We start from the raw sequence: 17,163 nt of genomic DNA on the forward strand, positions 1-17,163 counted from the left end.
GATGACAAAAAAAGGAAGATGGTGAAGTTTGGTTTTGTTTTTCCTTGTATTTTTTTTCTTTCTTTTTTTACAGTGTGAAACGATTCAGCGATGATGATGATGTCATAATCAGAGCAGGAAACTAGCTGCTGATGGTTCCTCCTCACAATAAACTCATAACAGGTTCAATAAACTCTTTAAAGTTGCCTCTTTATTCATATTTAATGTAGAGCGACTGGGAAAGAGCTGCAGATCACAGAGAGATGAGAAAGTTCTACCTTTTTTCTTCTGGAGCTTTAACCTTCGTGTCGTCCTCCCGGGTCAAAATGACCCCGTCTGTTTTGACTGCTCCTTCTTTCCTTCCTCCCTTTCTTTCTTTCCTTCCTTTCTTCCTTCCTCCCTCCCTCCTCTTTCTTTCCTCTTACATTCCTTCTTTCCTCTGTCCTTCTTTCCTTCTGCCCTCCTTCGTTCTTTCCTCCCTCCCTCCCTCCTTCCTTCCTTTCCTCCCCCGTACCTTCCTTCCTCCCTTTCTTTCTTCCTTCCTCCCTCCGTCCTTCTTTCCTTCCTTTCTTCCTTCCTCCCTCCCTCCTCTTTCTTTCCTCTTACATTCCTTCTTTCCTCCCTCCTTTCCTTCCTCCCTTCCTTCCTCCTTTCTTTCCTTCCTCCTTCCCTCCCTCATTTCCTTCCTTCTCCCTCCTTTCCTTCCTTCTTCCTCCCTTCCTTCCTCCTTTCTTTCCTTCTTCCTCCTTTCCATCCTTCCTCATTCCTCCTTTCCTTCCTTGACTCAAGGACAACAGGAGGGTTAATTGAAAACCTGCCAGGGAAACCTCTTGTGCAATGTTTCCAGGGTCCATGGTTGTGGTATTTAAGATGATTTTGGAGCTTTAATTGAAAACCTGAAAGCTAAGCGCTCTGTTGTTAGTGTGTGTGGACGGCAGATGGAGTGAAGGAGATAATTAGAGGGAAGAAAAGTAATTTTAAGGTTAGAAAATAGTGAAAAAGTGAAAATAAGATGAAACAAAACACACAATTTATCAGAGCTGTTCCTCTCTGACTTCTCTCTACGCTCCACAGAACTACTATTTAACTTTAACTTCTCATTTTAACACAAATAAAATGCATTATCGATTCTCTAAAGACTGCAGAGTGTAACTTTACATCCACTGTGGAGACTTATTTACAATCATTAATCAATAATACAAGTTCAACATTCAGCTCACAAAAAACTATATTTCTATGTTATCTTTATGTTAAATGTAAACTGAGCAGAATCTGAACAAAATAAGATATTTTATTAGTCCCACAATGGGGAGATTTGCATTATTACAGCAACAAGTGGACAATAAAATAGAATATAAAAGCAGCAATAAGAAAATTATAAACAATAACAGTAAAAATATATAATAAAAGTAATTGTGACATTATTTACATTAAGAGTAATACTGATATTGAGTGGTAATTTACCAGATATTCTTATAACACAGATTAAAGTGAAATAAATATATATGTATATTATATGAATATTGCACACAACTGAAATTAGTAGTAGGCTATACATGAAATACTTAAAAAAATTAGAAATCGAATGTTAACATGAAATATAATTTTATTATGTCCACATAAAAAAAAACAGAAGAATATATTCAAAAAATCAAGGCAAGATACACAAAAATAAAAAGTTTGGTATATGATACATATATATAAAATAATGTATAAGAAGCTTTTACTGTTCATTTTCATAGGTGGCAAAAATACTCACATTCTGTATTTAAGTAGAAGTAAATTTCATTTGGAACATGTTCAAAAAGGAAATTTAACGATTCTTGGTATAAAATTAAACCTTGATAGTTATTTGTATCAAGCATCCAGTAGGAGTCCAAACTCTTAGCCATAGCTCCTGATAGCTAGAAAAAAAACCCTTATGGTTGCAGCCACATCTCCCCAATATCACACAATTGCAACAAAAGCTGAATGAAGTGTTCATAATGGATAAAATACAGTTGAAAATGAATGTTTTTGTTGATGCTTTAAATAAAATGTTATGTTATGACTGCTATGTCTCATGAGAGTATGTTTTCTTTCTTTCTCTCTCTTTCCTTTTTCCTTTTCTCCGTTATTATTGGTGTGTGTTCTTCCTCCAGCTTACTGCTTGTTTTCTTTCTTTTATTTATTAATTGTACATGAATTAAGAATTGAGTTGGATACATGTAATGCATCATATAAATAAAATGTTTTAAAATAAATAAATAAGTAGAAGAACAGATACTTGTGTAAAAAAAATAGAAAGAAGTACCGATTCAACTATATAGGCGATAATAAAATCTGCGGTCTGTTTGACCCACAGTGGGGGTCCGAGGTATAAATGCTCAGAAACAGATTTTAGCACCTGATGGGCTTCAGAAAAGTGACGAGCTGAGAGGTTTGTAGATTTTATTTAAACTGAGTTATTAACATCATAAAAACATTATAAAAACTTTTAAAAGGTTTTAGTGTTAAAGGGATAATATAACACTCAGGTTGCTCCCAGCTCGTACATTGCTCCAGAATGATGCGTGTGAATGTACCGACATTTGGCACCATTTGATTTGACTTGAACCAATACTCAGTAGTACCGACGTAATTCGGTTGGTATCAGGCGGGGAGTTCCGGTCCTCTGCAATGATGCCAACGCGGAAGTAACTTAAAACTGCATTCTATCAAAAGGCCACCAGGGGGCGACCGTTTTTGGTGTCAAAAGGACTTCCGTCTCTATACAAGTCAATGGAGAATTCACCAACTTCTCACTTGATTTCTAACCTCAGTAAACGTTTTCAAAATGTGTTTATGGTCTCAATCGCTAGTTTAAAGCCTTCTTCAATGCAGTATGATGTTCATTTGGGACATTTTGGCCTCCCTGATTTTATATGTGACGATAAAGCAGGGTATGCATTAGGGCGTGGCTACGTGGTGATTGACAGGTTGATTGGTTCACAGGTTCAGGAGGGCGCCTTCCTTCCTTCCCTCCCTCCCTCCATCCATCCTTCCTTCCTTCCTTCCTCCTTCCCTCCCTCCTTTCCTTCCTTCTTCCTCCCTCCCTCCCTCCCCCTTTCCTTCTTCCTCCCTCCCATCCTTCCTTCTTCCTCCCTTCCTTCCTTCTTCCTCCCTTCCTTCCTTCCTTGACTCGAGGACAACAGGAGGGTTAAAGCAGTTTACTGAAGCAGCAGCAGCAGTGTTCAGGCTTCAGTATCTGAGGTTCTGTGAGATCATCACATATATATTTGTATAACTGGTATTTTCGCAGCAAAGGCTCCACCTCTGTTTGAACACAGACGACGTAGATGACTGTGTGTGTGTGTGTGTGTGTGTGTGTGTGTGTGTGTGTGTGTGTGTGTGTGTGTGTGTGTGTGTGTGTGTGTGTGTGTGTGTGTGTGTGTGTTTGTGTGTGTTCAGCAGGTGTGGCGGCTGCTGGGTGTTGAAGTAGAGACACTTGAAGAGCTGAAAAGATGGCCGACTGACGTTCTGCGGGTCAAGAAAAACACATTTATTATTATTAAAACAGCCGTCTGAACAAACTGAAGAAGAAATGAGATTTAAATAAAAAAAACTTAAGAAGAGAAAAAAGAAACTTCCAGAGAGAAACTCTCATCGTTACTCGCAGCAGGTAATGTTCATGTTTCCATATAGAGATACTGTTACTTTAATCTTATTTTAAATTCTCATGTGTTTGTGTAAATGTGTAAAAACTGACTCTCAATGTTCCCGCTGTCCATCCTTCTTCACTGTCTTCCACCTTTCTTTCTGTATTTCTTCTATCTCAACTTTCTGCTTCTTTATTCTCTTTACTTCTTCTCTCTCAGCAGTCTTTGTACTTTATTTTTTACAGCTCATCATTCATTCACGTTCTTCTTTCAGCTCTCATTTCATCCTGAAAAAAATGCCTTTTCTCTGTTTCTCTTCTGTTACTTTAGAGTCACAGATTCAGTATTTTTGATTTAATGGTTGATTAGCTGTTTGATTTTAAAGCTTATGAGACATTAAACTGCATCAACTCTGATCATCATGATTCTCAGGTCCTCAGATTAAGAGAAAACACATAAAAAAGTATGAATCTACAGACTTTTTAAAGATAATGACTCTTTATCTTTTCATTCTGGCTGCTTCTTCAGGTTAACGTGTGTGTAGTCAAAGTGTGTAAACAGCTTCTGGTTTGTTGACCTTACTTGTTTGTTTTACTCATTTGTTGTCAGTGTGACGATGAAACTCAGAAAGAGTGAAAGAAAAGAGTGTTTTGCATCTTGAGGTCTTAAAGAGTCTTAAAAAAGCACATTTAGTTTCCTTAAAAAGGCTTAAAGGATCATAGAAAGTGAGAGGGAACTGAGATGTGTCGAGGCCATCTAGTGGCCGTAGTGAGTATGACCTGCAGAGATGCTGCAGCTCAGATGAGTCTGAACTGTACAGGCCTCATGTAGAGGCAGCAGGTTTGGTGGATGGGTTAATCCTAACTTGTTTAAAGTGGACTTTGCTGCAGGAAACTGTTTAAGATACATAAATAAATAAATAAATGTATTTATATATTTATTTATATATTTATTTATATATTGCACTTTTCACAGACAAACGTCACAAAGTGCGTTACAAGAGAAAACATGAAAAGGTATTACAATACTTCACACAAACCAGACACACACACAATGATACATAGACACACACATTCATATAAAACCAGAAACAATAATAATGAATGAATTAAAAAAGTTAAATTAAAATGAAGATGAAATCCTAAAAAAAATGTAACGGCACACTGTTGCTTCCAATGCAGATATTATTTAACAAGATATCCTCTGCTTTTCTTCAGATGGTCTGAAGAAAAGCAGAGGAGCTGCTTTTTCTCTAATGACCAGCAGGGAGCAACTCTACTGGCTCCAAGAAGAGGTCAGATTATGCAGAGGTCTATGAGAAAAATGAGTCTACAGTTTATGGTCTCAATCACTAGTTTCAAGTGTTCTTCAACACAGCATGATGTTGATTTTATAGATTATGGCTCCATTTAGAGTAAAATAGACGATAAAGCAGCGTATGATTAAGGGTGTTGCTACCTTGTGATTGACAGGTCTCTACCATGGTGGTGTATGAGGAGCTGTAGTTGGACTCAGCTCCACACTCTCATCTAACTATGGTCACTTCTCATCACTTCTGGCTCCAAAAAAACAACATGGCGACGGTCAAAATGCCAAAGTCAAAGCTTCAAAATAGGAGTCCTCAAACCAACGGGTGACGTCACCATGGTTACGTCCGTTATTATTATACAGTCTGTGCATTTAGCAGCTTAAAGAGCCAGATATTTCCCTCAGGAGTATAAAAGAGAGAGAATATTGGACAGAAACATGATGAACTAATGAATGATAATGTTGATCAGATACTGCTGGATGTGGAAATTAGTCAATATATCTACTTAAAAATGATATGTCAGAGTTATGGTTGCAACCTTTTTCCTACTCGCTGATTTCATGCAGGTTTAAGTGAAGGTTTTAACTCCAGTTTCCCACCAGAACACAACAGGAAGTGGATTCACTTTCACTGCTTGAGTGGTCGGTTGGATGTTTGGAAAAAGGCCGCGCTCCTGTTGATTCTCTCTTCAGATGCATTATTATTGTGTTTTCCTGCTGATTATGGTTCCAGCGTGGATGTAGATGAGGGGAGCAGCTCGTTTCCTCTCTGATCAAACAGTTTGAATGTTGTTTTTAGGAAAAACTCCATTCCAGTCTTTCTACCAGACGTAACTTCCTTCCTCCTCACTCGTTCTACCGCACTACTCCCTTCTTTCTGAGCGCTATAGATAGTCTCAGCCGGTCATTGGGTGGGAGCGGGCAGGGATGCCGACAGCTCTCTAGAAACTCGTTTTATCAGTGAGTAAAATATCTAATTTACAGATTAACTTTGATGAATAATTGTAAACCAAATTAGGATTAAACCACTTTATTAAAGGGTCCATTGAGTAGCTGTTCATGATGGCACTAATAGATTGTCTCCTCTGTGTTTCTTGGTTTTCTTTACTCAAACGTTCAGTATGTAGTAATATAAGTGCTTCATAGGTTGAGTGACAATCCACTGATCCATTTCAGAGTTCCTTATTCTTTGAGATGGAAATCTTCATCAGTATATTTACACAGACACTGACTGAGTGACAGACATCCTGACGCGGAGTTTACCGTCAGTCGACAGTCGAAGTTTGTTCAGCTTTGCTTCGAGTAGTTTCAGGACGCCGTGTGTCTGTTTGTAATCTTCTAATTCTGTCTATTTGACAAACAAAGTACATTTTAGATCATGACATTTTTTAATATATAAAAGTAAGGATTTCTTTAACAAAGTAGAGACTGAGACCATTTTGGGAACCTGAGGACATTTTAGAAAAAGTGGAACATTTTTAGAAAGTAGAGATATTTTCAAAATGAGAACTTTTTTTTTGTTTTTAAATAAATAAATAAAAGCCAGGCAACTTAGAAATGTGAGTCAGTTTTTGTAAAGCTAAAAAAACTTTTATGTAAGAAAATAATTAAAAATAAAATGTTCAAGTTTTTACTTTTAGACTTTTAATAGAAAGTGATGGAAATTTCAATTTCTTTTTGGAAAAGACTACTCCTTCCTCTTTCTTCTTGTTTGAGTGTTAACACTTTAAGAGGTTACAGTGTGAAGGTAAGAACCAGGTTTATGTGAAGGTTGGAGGTTACAGAGTGTATTTTATTTGTGTGTATTGTTTCTTTATCAAACAGATTCGTCAGGCGGTGACACAGACACAGCGTTGAGGCTTTGTGACGAGTGTTGTTATCAGACTGTGACTTAATGTGCTGCTGCTGTTTGTTCATGGTGGAGACCCGAAGCTGGAATTCCACTCAGCCGTGTCCGCAGACTTTTATGTTTGTTTGATTTTTATTGGTCACTGTTGTCAGGAAACCTCCAAACTCCACTTTGAGACGTCTCATTGTCGAACTCCTTCCCTGTTTTAAAAATAGCATGACAGTGAATAGTTTTATATGGCGATACTTCTTCTGCTCCTTCAGGCATGACGTTCAATAACCAAATGGCTGAAGTAAAACCTTTTACTGTGGACTCTCAGTGTAGTAGTTCATGTGTGTAGTTAATTGGCAAACCGCTTGTATGTCATTTTGAGACTTTAGGTGGCTTCAATCACATAAAAAAGCACATTTTTGTTCAGTTTTGTTAACCTCATAGAAACCTACATGAGATTAAACTTGTTTCTGATTATGTTTCTGATTAAATAATGGGTTACGTTAGCTAACTGTACTGAAATGCAAGATGCTACGTTTTAATTATAGACTGTATATAAGAAATGGACGTAACATCCGTGACGTCACCCATTGGTTTGTGGACTGCTGCTCGGAGGCCAATAGTATCGGATTTGAGCAGCGCCATCTTGAACATTTCAGGTGCATGCTGGTAAAAATAAAAACAGGGATTCTACTTATATGGGCATCAGGAGGAGCATGAGGCGCCCTCCTGAACCTGTGAACCAATCAACCTGTCAATCACCACGTAGCCATGCCCTAATGCATACCCTGCTTTATCGTCACATATAAAATCAGGGAGGCCAAAATGTCCCAAATGAACATCATACTGCATTGAAGAAGGCTTTAAACTAGCGATTGAGACCATAAACACATTTTGAAAACGTTTACTGAGGTTAGAAATCAAGTGAGAAGTTGGTGAATTCTCCATTGACTTGTATAGAGACGGAAGTCCTTTTGACACCAAAACCGTCGCCCCCTGGTGGCCTTTTGATAGAATGCAGTTTTAAGTTACTCCCGCGTTGGCCTCATTTCAGAGGACCGGAACTCCCCGCCTGGTTTTAATAACCAGAAGCAGATGCATGCAGGTTGTTGAATGAGACTTTGCATTAAACAATTAGTTTATTTATCCATCCTTCACATCATTGTTTTATTTTTATTTTGAAGATTTTCACATAGTTTCAGTTTTCAAATGTTATTTTTTTTGGTCTAGTTTTGGTCATCAACAAATATGTTTCATATCTTTTGTTCCCAAAATCAGATGGACACAAACACTACTCCAATGGATGATAATGTAGCTCAATGTGCTTGGTTTGAATTGTTCTGCCCCCAAAAATCAACTTCAACTCATCTCACAGAGTTTGAGTAAAATCTACCATGACCACTAAACCTAAAATAACTTCTCTTGCTTCCAGATCTCTTCTCTTCAACCTCCTCGTCATGTATACCAAACATTCATCACCTCCAGGGGCTAACAGCACCCATGCACCCCTGCACCTCACCACCTTCTTCTCCACCAGCCACACTAACACCACCGTCAACCCGGCTGTGGTTGCCATAACCGACTTCTTTAACGACCTGCTGAACAAAATTCCCTGTAAGTCACCAAACTGCAGCTTCTCCTAAAGCCTCCTTTACACCATTACAGGCACCTTTAGACTGATAACAACCATGATGTAAGTTTATTGCATGACACATGGTGGAAGATGGGTCTTATAAAATCTTTGCTGATCTGTGTCAGATTGTGGGATGAATTGGTGCTGAATCGTAGTGTGTAAATCACATTTCAAGTGGTCATTTTAACCCTCCTGTTGTCCTCAGGTCAAGTAAGGACAGGAGTAAGGAAGGAAGGAAGAAAGGAGTAAGGAGGGAGGGAGGGAGGAAAATAGGAAGGAAGTAAGGAGAGAAGGAAGGAAGGAAAGAAGTGAGGAAAGAAGGAAGGGAGGAAGGAAAGGTGGAAGGAGGGACAGGAGGAAGGACGGAAGGAAGGAAGGAAGGAAGGAAGGAAAGAAAGAAGGACGGAAGGAAGGACATGAAAAGGAGTAAGGAGGGAGGGAGGAAAGGAGGAAGGAAGTAATGAAGGAAGGTAGGAAGTGAGGAAGTGAGGAAAGAAGTATGGAAGGAGGAGGGAGCAAAGAAAGAAGGAGGAAGGAAGGAAAGAAGGAACAGTCAAAAGAGATGGGGTCAATTTGACCCAGGAGGACAACAGGAGGGTTAACCCAAACTACAGTCTTTCCCTGAACCTAATCAAGTGATTTTTGTGCCTTACCCTAACCAGACCTTAACCACAGAGTTATCACATCATCAAATATCATTATTTTTTTAACAGTGATTTGTAACAGTTTTTAAAATGATGGTTAAATTACGGTCCTGTGGGTTGATCCAGAGGTCCTTTTGTAAATGTAAAAAGGTTGTTTTTTGCCAGCTGAGCTTTAGACCTATGCTGTTGTTCAGTTATGAGGATGTGATGCACTGACTGAGTGACTGAGTGATGAAGTTACAACATTGATCAGCCGAAGCTTGGGACAGCCATCTCGGGATGCATTTTGCACCAACTGTTAGTGATGATGGAGATTTTGAGCCAGGCTAAAAGCTGCTGTGATTTTTGCTGTACACCTGGAGGTCCTCATGTAAAAGCAACAAGGTTGGGTTTTTAGACCTATACTGTTGTTCAATTATGAAGATGTGTTGGAGTGACTGAGTGATGAAGTTACAGCATTGATGGACCGAAGCTTGGAGCAGCCAAGTATCTCAGGATGCAATTTGCACCAACTGACAGTGATGATGGAGATTTTGAGCAAGGCGGAAAGCTGCTGTAACTGTTAATATGTCACTTTTTTACTTTTTGTCAGTTTTAATATTTTGTTCATGTTTCGTCTGCTGACTGGGTGAGACCAGCCAGTCATCTCAGCTGCTAACAGACCGACCGCTGAGATGATCGGCAGGTCAACATGTCATCATCCCCAGAACATGATCTATGCAGCACTTTGGTAATTTACAGCTGGCTCTCATTTCTCTGCAGCATTTTGATATATGATATAATTCCTTTTGGAAGACAAATGTTCGTCTCATTGATGAAATCTAACACTTGAAGTTGCCACATTAGTTTATTTGAATGTAAAATGAAGCTTCATGATTTTCCTGGACAGAGCAGTGCTGGCTCCAGACTCTATATGTACTGATATCACCACAATTATATACATATAAATGTATTAACTACACTGCTGTTCCAATTGGTAGGGTTAGGGTTAGGGAATGACCGTACTGCCTCCTCCCGTCCTCAGAAGTTTGTACTCCTGAGTCACTTGGCGTACTTGGTCGTGAAAAAGACCCCATTGCCCAATCCCTCAAGATGGTATATTATTGCTTCTGGGCTTCCCCGTATTTAACTTCACAACACTATGAACTGTAGGGTAACTAAGAGAAAGTGTGCATAAAGGGCTCAAAGACAGCAATCATACACTTGGCGATTTGACAGTGGGACAACCCTAAGCCCTTTCACCTCTTACCAAGAAACACACCTCAAAGACGATTACTCAGTGATTGTGGACATTGCGATTGGGCCACACTTGACTTCAGTCAAAGCCCAGCACATTTCCTGGAGGCCATATGTTATGTAAGAACTTATACTGGCACTGGTAGACTCATATAGGACAAATATATACGGGAACTGACACACCTTATTTTTATAAAGCAGGGTGTGAGGAAGCGTACACTTTCAAAGAAACAGTAGATGTTAGTTAACAGATGGTGTTTTTAACCAGTTTAAAGTAAAAGAGATTTGAAATAAGCCTATTACTAGACCAGCCAATCTTAGAACATGTAGTTTAATTGAAAAAATAGTTAACTACTGTTCTGGCAATTTTATATCAAGAAGCACAAAGTCGTTCGTTGTCTTTCTGAGAGTTTATTCAGTCGTCTGCAGATGGACTCATGCTGTCTCAAGTGTGAGATGGCATGAATGAGCCCAGAGCAGAGGAAGTTGTCAGATTATATACAATACTTTATCTTGTAAAAGGATGATCTTGTTCTACCATCAGAACAATGTAAGCACAATAGTAACGTTATAATGTGTGTACAATCAGGGCAATGGTTAGTCAGTAGATTTTAACATACATGATGTTCACTCAATCAACAGACTATGACACACACATACACCTAATCATATGACACATGTCATTTTTATCAGAGAAAATTAATAATAAGAATTCCCATTACACTACTGACTGACAATTATATGAAATTGCCTAAATGGAAAATATCTGTGTGCCCGAATGAGATGTGATATAGTACCATTACATTTGCTGGTATTGAAGAACAGGATCAGCTTTGTCAGTTATGTGAGCTGAAAATTGCTAAAAACTGAAATGTATTGTGTTTTGCCCAAACTAAAAATTAAAAAAAGCTATACACAGTCTGTGGTTTGATGATTTATTTCTATGTGGAAGATGAATAACGACTGCTGGAACTTGCTGTTAACATGTTGTAGTGTTTCATGTCACGTAATCCCATGCAGGGTTGATCATTTTTTAATTATATGACATGAAAATAGAAATTAATTAATTCATTGTATATGCACGACAGAGTCAATCACACAACTAACTACATGGCTGCCTGTTTTTTTGTGTCCCGCAGTGCCTCGATGGGCGGTCTACACCTTGTTTGTGGCCGGCGTCCTGCTGATTCTCCTCTGCTTACTGTGTATCTGCATCAAGTGCTGCTGCAGGGGGAAGAAGAAGAAGCGGCAGAAGAAGAAGGACGAGAACATCAATCTGAAGACCTTGAACGGAAAAACCTCCTCGTCTCTGGTGAGTCACTTTTTACACATCTACAAGTTTTTTATTTCTGTAGTTAAAACAAATTAAAACAACATGCGACCACAGAGGTTAGTTTAGTTTGCAGAAGTTAAAATGTACACAAAAAATGACAAAGAATAGACAATATACATGCAAACCTGAATGGGATTATTTAAAGCCTCAACCTAACCCTAAAACTACAAAACAGCGGTTTAAGTTCCTTTAACCCTCCTGTTGTCCTCGAGTCAAGGAAGGGAGGAAGGAAGGATGGGAGGGAGGAAGGCTGGAAGGGAGAAAGGAAAGATGGAAGGGAGGAAGGAAGGATGGAAGGAAGGAAGAAGGAAGGGAAGGAGGGAAGGAAGGAAGGAAAGGAGGGAGGAAGAAAGAAGGAAGGAAAGGAGGAAGGAAGGGAGGAAGAAGGAAGGAAGGAAAGGAGGAAGTAAGGAAGGAAGGTAGGAGGGAGGGAGGAAACAAGGAAGGATGGAGGGAGAAAGGAAAAGAGGAAGGTCAGAGGAAAGAAGGAAGGGAGGAAGGAAGGAAAGGAAGGAGGGAAAGAAGGAAGGGAGGAAAGAAGAAACAGTCAAAACAGACGTGGTCAATTTGACCCTGTAGGACGACACAAAGGTTAAATGAGCTTCTGAGTGTTTCAAAGGTGCTTAATTATAAACTGAGGTTGCTAAGTTTCTCTGATCAATTTTAAAAGTGTCACATAAATCTTGGTTCGACTTCCCTTTTTGCCTGACATATCTAACCAGAAGTGTGTGTGTGATGTTTCCTGTGACAGGTCCAGCCTGATGTGTCGGATGTGGATTACGGTTCGACCCATCAACAGAGAGGAAAGCTGCTCTACTCTCTGGACTATGAGACTGCTCAGTCTCAGGTGAGTAAACCTGTGAAGTGCTGCTCCTCTGTGTTAACTCACAGTAATGCATCGATCTGCTGCAGACTATTAAGTTAACGGCCAACTATTTTGATAATCAATCAATCGTTTTGTGATATGATTTGTTGATCGACAGAAAATTAATCTGCAAATATTTTGATAATTGAATACTTGTCATTTGCAGGTTGCACCTTTTCAAAGATCTGAAGCTTTTCTGTGTTGTACATGTTCATAAACTGAATTTCACAATGAACTCTTAGTAACTAGAAAAAAGTGCTTCTTACTGTTTGACGTTTTATAGTCAATCTGATTAAGAACTGCAGTTATTAATCAATTAGTTGCCAACTATTAAATTAATCCCCAACTATTTTGAGAATTGATAAATCGTTTTGAGTGAATTCTCTGGTTTCAGCTTCTTAAATGTGAATATTTCCTGGTTTCTTTAGTCCTGTATGACAGCGATTTGAATATATTTGGGTTGTAGACAAAAAAAGACATTTGAGGACGTCATGTTGGGCTTTGGTAAACAGTGATTAACGTTTTCACCATTTCCTGACATTTTACAACTAATCGATTCATCACAGATAATAATTGACAGATTAATCAATAATGAAAATAATTGTTTGTTGCTGCCCTAGTTGCAACTATTATATATCTAACTATTATAATCAATTAACTGCTCAATCAAAAGTCATTGCTCAAGAAAAGTCAACAATCATTTGACAATTACAGCCTTTCATGCCTGAAAATTGAAGTTTCAGACTGTTGGTCAGACAAAAAAAAGCAGTGTGAAGACATCACTTTGGTCTTAACTCTCTGTTCACAGCTCAATGTGGGGATCAAACAAGCCACCAACCTGAAGGCGATGGACCTGGGAGGAGGCTCCGACCCGTACGTCAAAGTCTACGTCTGTCCAGACAAAAGCAAAACCTGTGAGACCAAAGTGTTCAGACACACACTGAACCCCGTCTTCAATGAACAGTTCAACTTCCCGGTAGGAGCTTGTTATCTTGTCCTGAAGTTCTTTGAGAAATTAACAATGCCTTACACAGAACTACTCTGCAGAGACTGATGTGATCGTTGCTATTAGTTTTTGTTGACTTGCCACACTTAAGCTTTGTCTCCATGATGATATATTGGCACATTTTTAGGCGAACTGACCCTTTTATGAAGCTAAACTCAATGCTACAGATGTGATGTAATTTTCTTTCCCCAGATATCCAAGTCTACTCTCATGAAGTCGACGGTGGTGATGCAGGTGTACGACTTCAACAGATTTTCCAAACACGACATCATCGGCGAGCTCCGGCTTCAGCTCGCCAACGTTGACTGGAACCACGTCATCGAGGAGTGGCAGGACCTTGGCGAGCCCGCCAAGTTTGAGGTTTTTCTACTACTACTTTTTCTCACTGGTCTACTGTTACGACCATAGACTGTATATAAAATGGACGTAACATCCGTGACATCACCCATTGGTTTGTGGATTGCTGCTCGGAGGCCAATAGTATCGGATCTGAGCAGCGCCATCTTGAAAATGTCAGGTACATTTTGAAAACGTTTACTGAGGTTAGAAATCAAGTGAGAAGTTGGTGAATTCTCCATTGACTTGTATAGAGACGGAAGTCCTTTTGACACCAAAACGGTCGCCCCCTGGTGGCCTTTTGATAGAATGCAGTTTTAAGTTACTTCCGCGTTGGCCTCATTGCAGAGGACTGGAACTCCCCGCCTGGTTCAGACCTCTAAATTCATCATCATTGGTTACGACCCCCCTTTTTAGTGACTCCTTCACTAAAAAGGAAGCCGATCTGAGGAAGCAGAAACAAATTACACTAAAATAGAATATAGTAACATCTATGTTTCATAATGCAAGTGAAAGTTGATGGACGGGTGTTTAGGTGTGAATCTGAACTTCAAACTTTTGTCACACAAAAGGGGGTTGTTGTCGTTGCTTGAAATATGCAGTGAACATTTGTGTTGAATTTTGTGCTGATTTATAATACAGCTTTTTGTGTCTGCTGCCACGTTTGTACATCACAGGATGAGAACCTGGGGGAGATCTGTTTCTCTCTGCGTTACGTTCCCACTGCCAGCAAACTGACTGTGGTGATCCTGGAGGCCAAAAACCTAAAGAGGATGGACATTGGAGGAACCTCAGGTCAGACTGAACCAAAACTTCTGAACCAAACATGTTTTATACCTCTGCTCTGATGGAGGAGACACCATGTTGAAGTCTGATTGTCATGGTTTGAGATTGTTTTTGTTTGTATAAGTCCAACTGAAATCTTTACAGCACAGTGCTCTGTAAGTCTTCATGATAGTTTAGCATTAATTTAATGAAATATCAGTCTGTTATCTGCCTACGTAGTTAGAGACCTTTACATAAAGCGATAATGTAGCGATCGATCATAGGTCACACTGAGCCTGACCGCATCCTGACACACAACAGCCATAGACTCTGAATAACAAACCACTTTAGCATTCCTGCTAAAATGTCCTTCTTATCTAACTTATAATCATGAACACACATCTTGTCCTGCACCTTAGCTTGTTGAAGGAGGCACCAAACAAACAATCAATGGGGAAACGTGCACCGCTAACGTCATTTAGCTTTCTAGGTATCAAATTAGCTGCTCAGCCACAGCACATTAAACAGCATGTAAACATACCTGCACTTCAGATCCATTAGTTCTCACTCTCTAAAACCACTCCTCCTAGTGGGCATGTGCAGAGGAAAGAAAACCAGCAAAGAAGAAACAGTATACCATTTCTGTTTCTACAGCGGCTCCCTGACATTTAGTTTACTGTGAGATTGAGCAGAGAGAAGTGGTAGATAGTAGATGATAGATAGCTGCATTTAACTCTAAACACGCTGTCAAAGTAGACAAGAAAGAACAACATTCGTATTTCTTGTCATTGTGTTTCTTCTTCCAATGTTAGTCAGACATTTTATAGTGTATAAATAAACGTAATCTATGCAATTGAGATACTTCACATGATGCACAGTACATGACACATCTGTAATGAGATTGAATTTGATCATCAGGCTGATGTGTCAATCAAACTCTAACAGAAACATACAGGCGCTGAACACCTTGATCATTTTATTCCTTTTGGTGTTTGCAGATCCTTATGTGAAGGTGCAGTTGGCTTTGGACAAGAGGAAGTGGAAGAAAAAGAAGACGTCCATTAAAAAGAAAACGTTGAACCCTTATTACAACGAATCCTTCACCTTCGACGTGACGTTTGACCAAATCCAGGTGAGTTTCACCAGAGAAGAAAACAGAGCCGGGCAGATGCAGGATTTTCGAGTATTACTTAAACATGTAACATAATCAAGAATTTTTGATGAGGATTTCTTAAATTTGATAATTTTTGCAGAACTGTGACTAACATGTAGTGAATGAGACATTTTACATTGTAAAAATAAACTTATCAGTGTTCTCTGGGGAACAAACAATTGGTGCTTTTCCACTATACGGTTCTAGCACGACTCGACTCGACTCAGGTTTTTGTTGCGTCTCCATCAGTGATAGTACCTGGTACCTGCTGCTTTTTTAGTATCTGCTCTGCCGAGGTTCCAAGCGAGCCGAGCCGATACTAAATGTGACATCACCAGACTGCCGGCCACTGATAGGTCAGAGAGTCTTTACTGGAAGAGTCATGAGCCGTCCCACACAAGAATCAAACCCGGCATTTTTAAATACCAACAACAGCGTTACAGAGATTAGTTTCTCTTCTCTTGCTTTGTGTGAGACAGAAAGCCTCATACAGCAGCAGGAAGGAAGGAAGGAAGGAAGGAAGGAAGGAAGGAAGGAAGGAAGGAAGACAGAAAGCCTCATACAGCAGCAAGTACACCATCGCCTCCATGTCCTCCATTGTTTATGTGTTTGTGTCGCGTAGAAAACGAAGTCACAGCAGTTTAATGCAGCCGTTGCTATGACAACCCCACCCACGTTGAGTAGGTACTATAGTAATGGAAAAGGTTGTTCCTGGTACCAAACCGAGTCAAGCCGAGCCGAGTAAAGCTAGAACTGTATAGTGGAAAAGCGCCAAATGTGATGAAGACACTGTTTCTACATTATATAAACTGGCCTGGCATATCTACTGTTCTACTGTAGCTCTAATAAGAAATATTTTAAAAATATTTAGTTGTTTCAAAAATGTAAATGTAAGTGAAATGACCCTTTAATTAACCTCCCCACCCTCTACTCTGCTCCACCTGCTCGTCCTCAGAGGATGAACCTGGTGATCTCCGTGTGGGACCACGACGCCATGACCCGCAACGACGCCATGGGGAAGATCTTCCTGGGCTGCGACGCCTCGGGGAACCAGCTGAGGCACTGGGCCGACATGTTGGCCAACCCGCGGCGGCCGGTCGCTCAGTGGCACAACCTGTTGTCGGCCCAGCAGGTCAACTCCACCCTGTCGCTAAAAAACAAAATCCCCCTCTACGATAAACTGCCCTTCTGATGGGAAACATGCAGCGGTCGTCCATGTCGAAATCATTTCAAAGAGACAAATCGAGTATGAGGAGATTTTAAATACTGTTTATTTCATTTATCTGATTGATTTCTTTGTATTTTATATGAAAGATTAACTATTATATTTTGGTATCAAATCATAAAGTGATAAATCATATTTTACTTTCAAACATTCGTACTTGCATTCATTCTTCCTGTATGAACTGTATCTTACCTCAAAACAGATGTCAACCCTCAAACCTTTT

The 17,163-nt window shown here is 39.6% G+C and overlaps 1 protein-coding gene across 1 annotated transcript; it reads left to right on the top strand.

Moving 5' to 3' along the window:
* Nucleotides 1–8,138: 8,138 nt before the first annotated feature.
* syt8 (synaptotagmin VIII) lies at nucleotides 8,139–16,907 on the top strand. Its single transcript, XM_062420698.1, has 8 exons — nucleotides 8,139–8,358; nucleotides 11,397–11,569; nucleotides 12,342–12,437; nucleotides 13,264–13,431; nucleotides 13,654–13,821; nucleotides 14,475–14,592; nucleotides 15,561–15,694; nucleotides 16,671–16,907. The coding sequence occupies exons 1-8, from the start codon at nucleotides 8,139–8,141 to the stop codon at nucleotides 16,905–16,907; spliced, it is 1,314 nt and encodes a 437-aa protein (XP_062276682.1).
* Nucleotides 16,908–17,163: the final 256 nt, after the last annotated feature.

This window comes from Scomber scombrus, chromosome 6, assembly GCF_963691925.1.
Source record: "Scomber scombrus chromosome 6, fScoSco1.1, whole genome shotgun sequence".
NCBI lineage: Eukaryota > Metazoa > Chordata > Actinopteri > Scombriformes > Scombridae > Scomber > Scomber scombrus.

What these genes read in the sequence shown, in the direction of transcription:
- syt8 (XM_062420698.1), top strand. Translation starts at nt 8,139, where the DNA reads ATGACCACTAAACCTAAAATAACTTCTCTTGCTTCCAGATCTCTTCTC. An exon ending in ATGAGACTGCTCAGTCTCAG is followed by an intron (nt 12,438 to 13,263) that starts GTGAGTAAACCT and finishes CTCTGTTCACAG; the next exon opens with CTCAATGTGGGGATCAAACA. An exon ending in ATGAACAGTTCAACTTCCCG is followed by an intron (nt 13,432 to 13,653) that starts GTAGGAGCTTGT and finishes TTCTTTCCCCAG; the next exon opens with ATATCCAAGTCTACTCTCAT.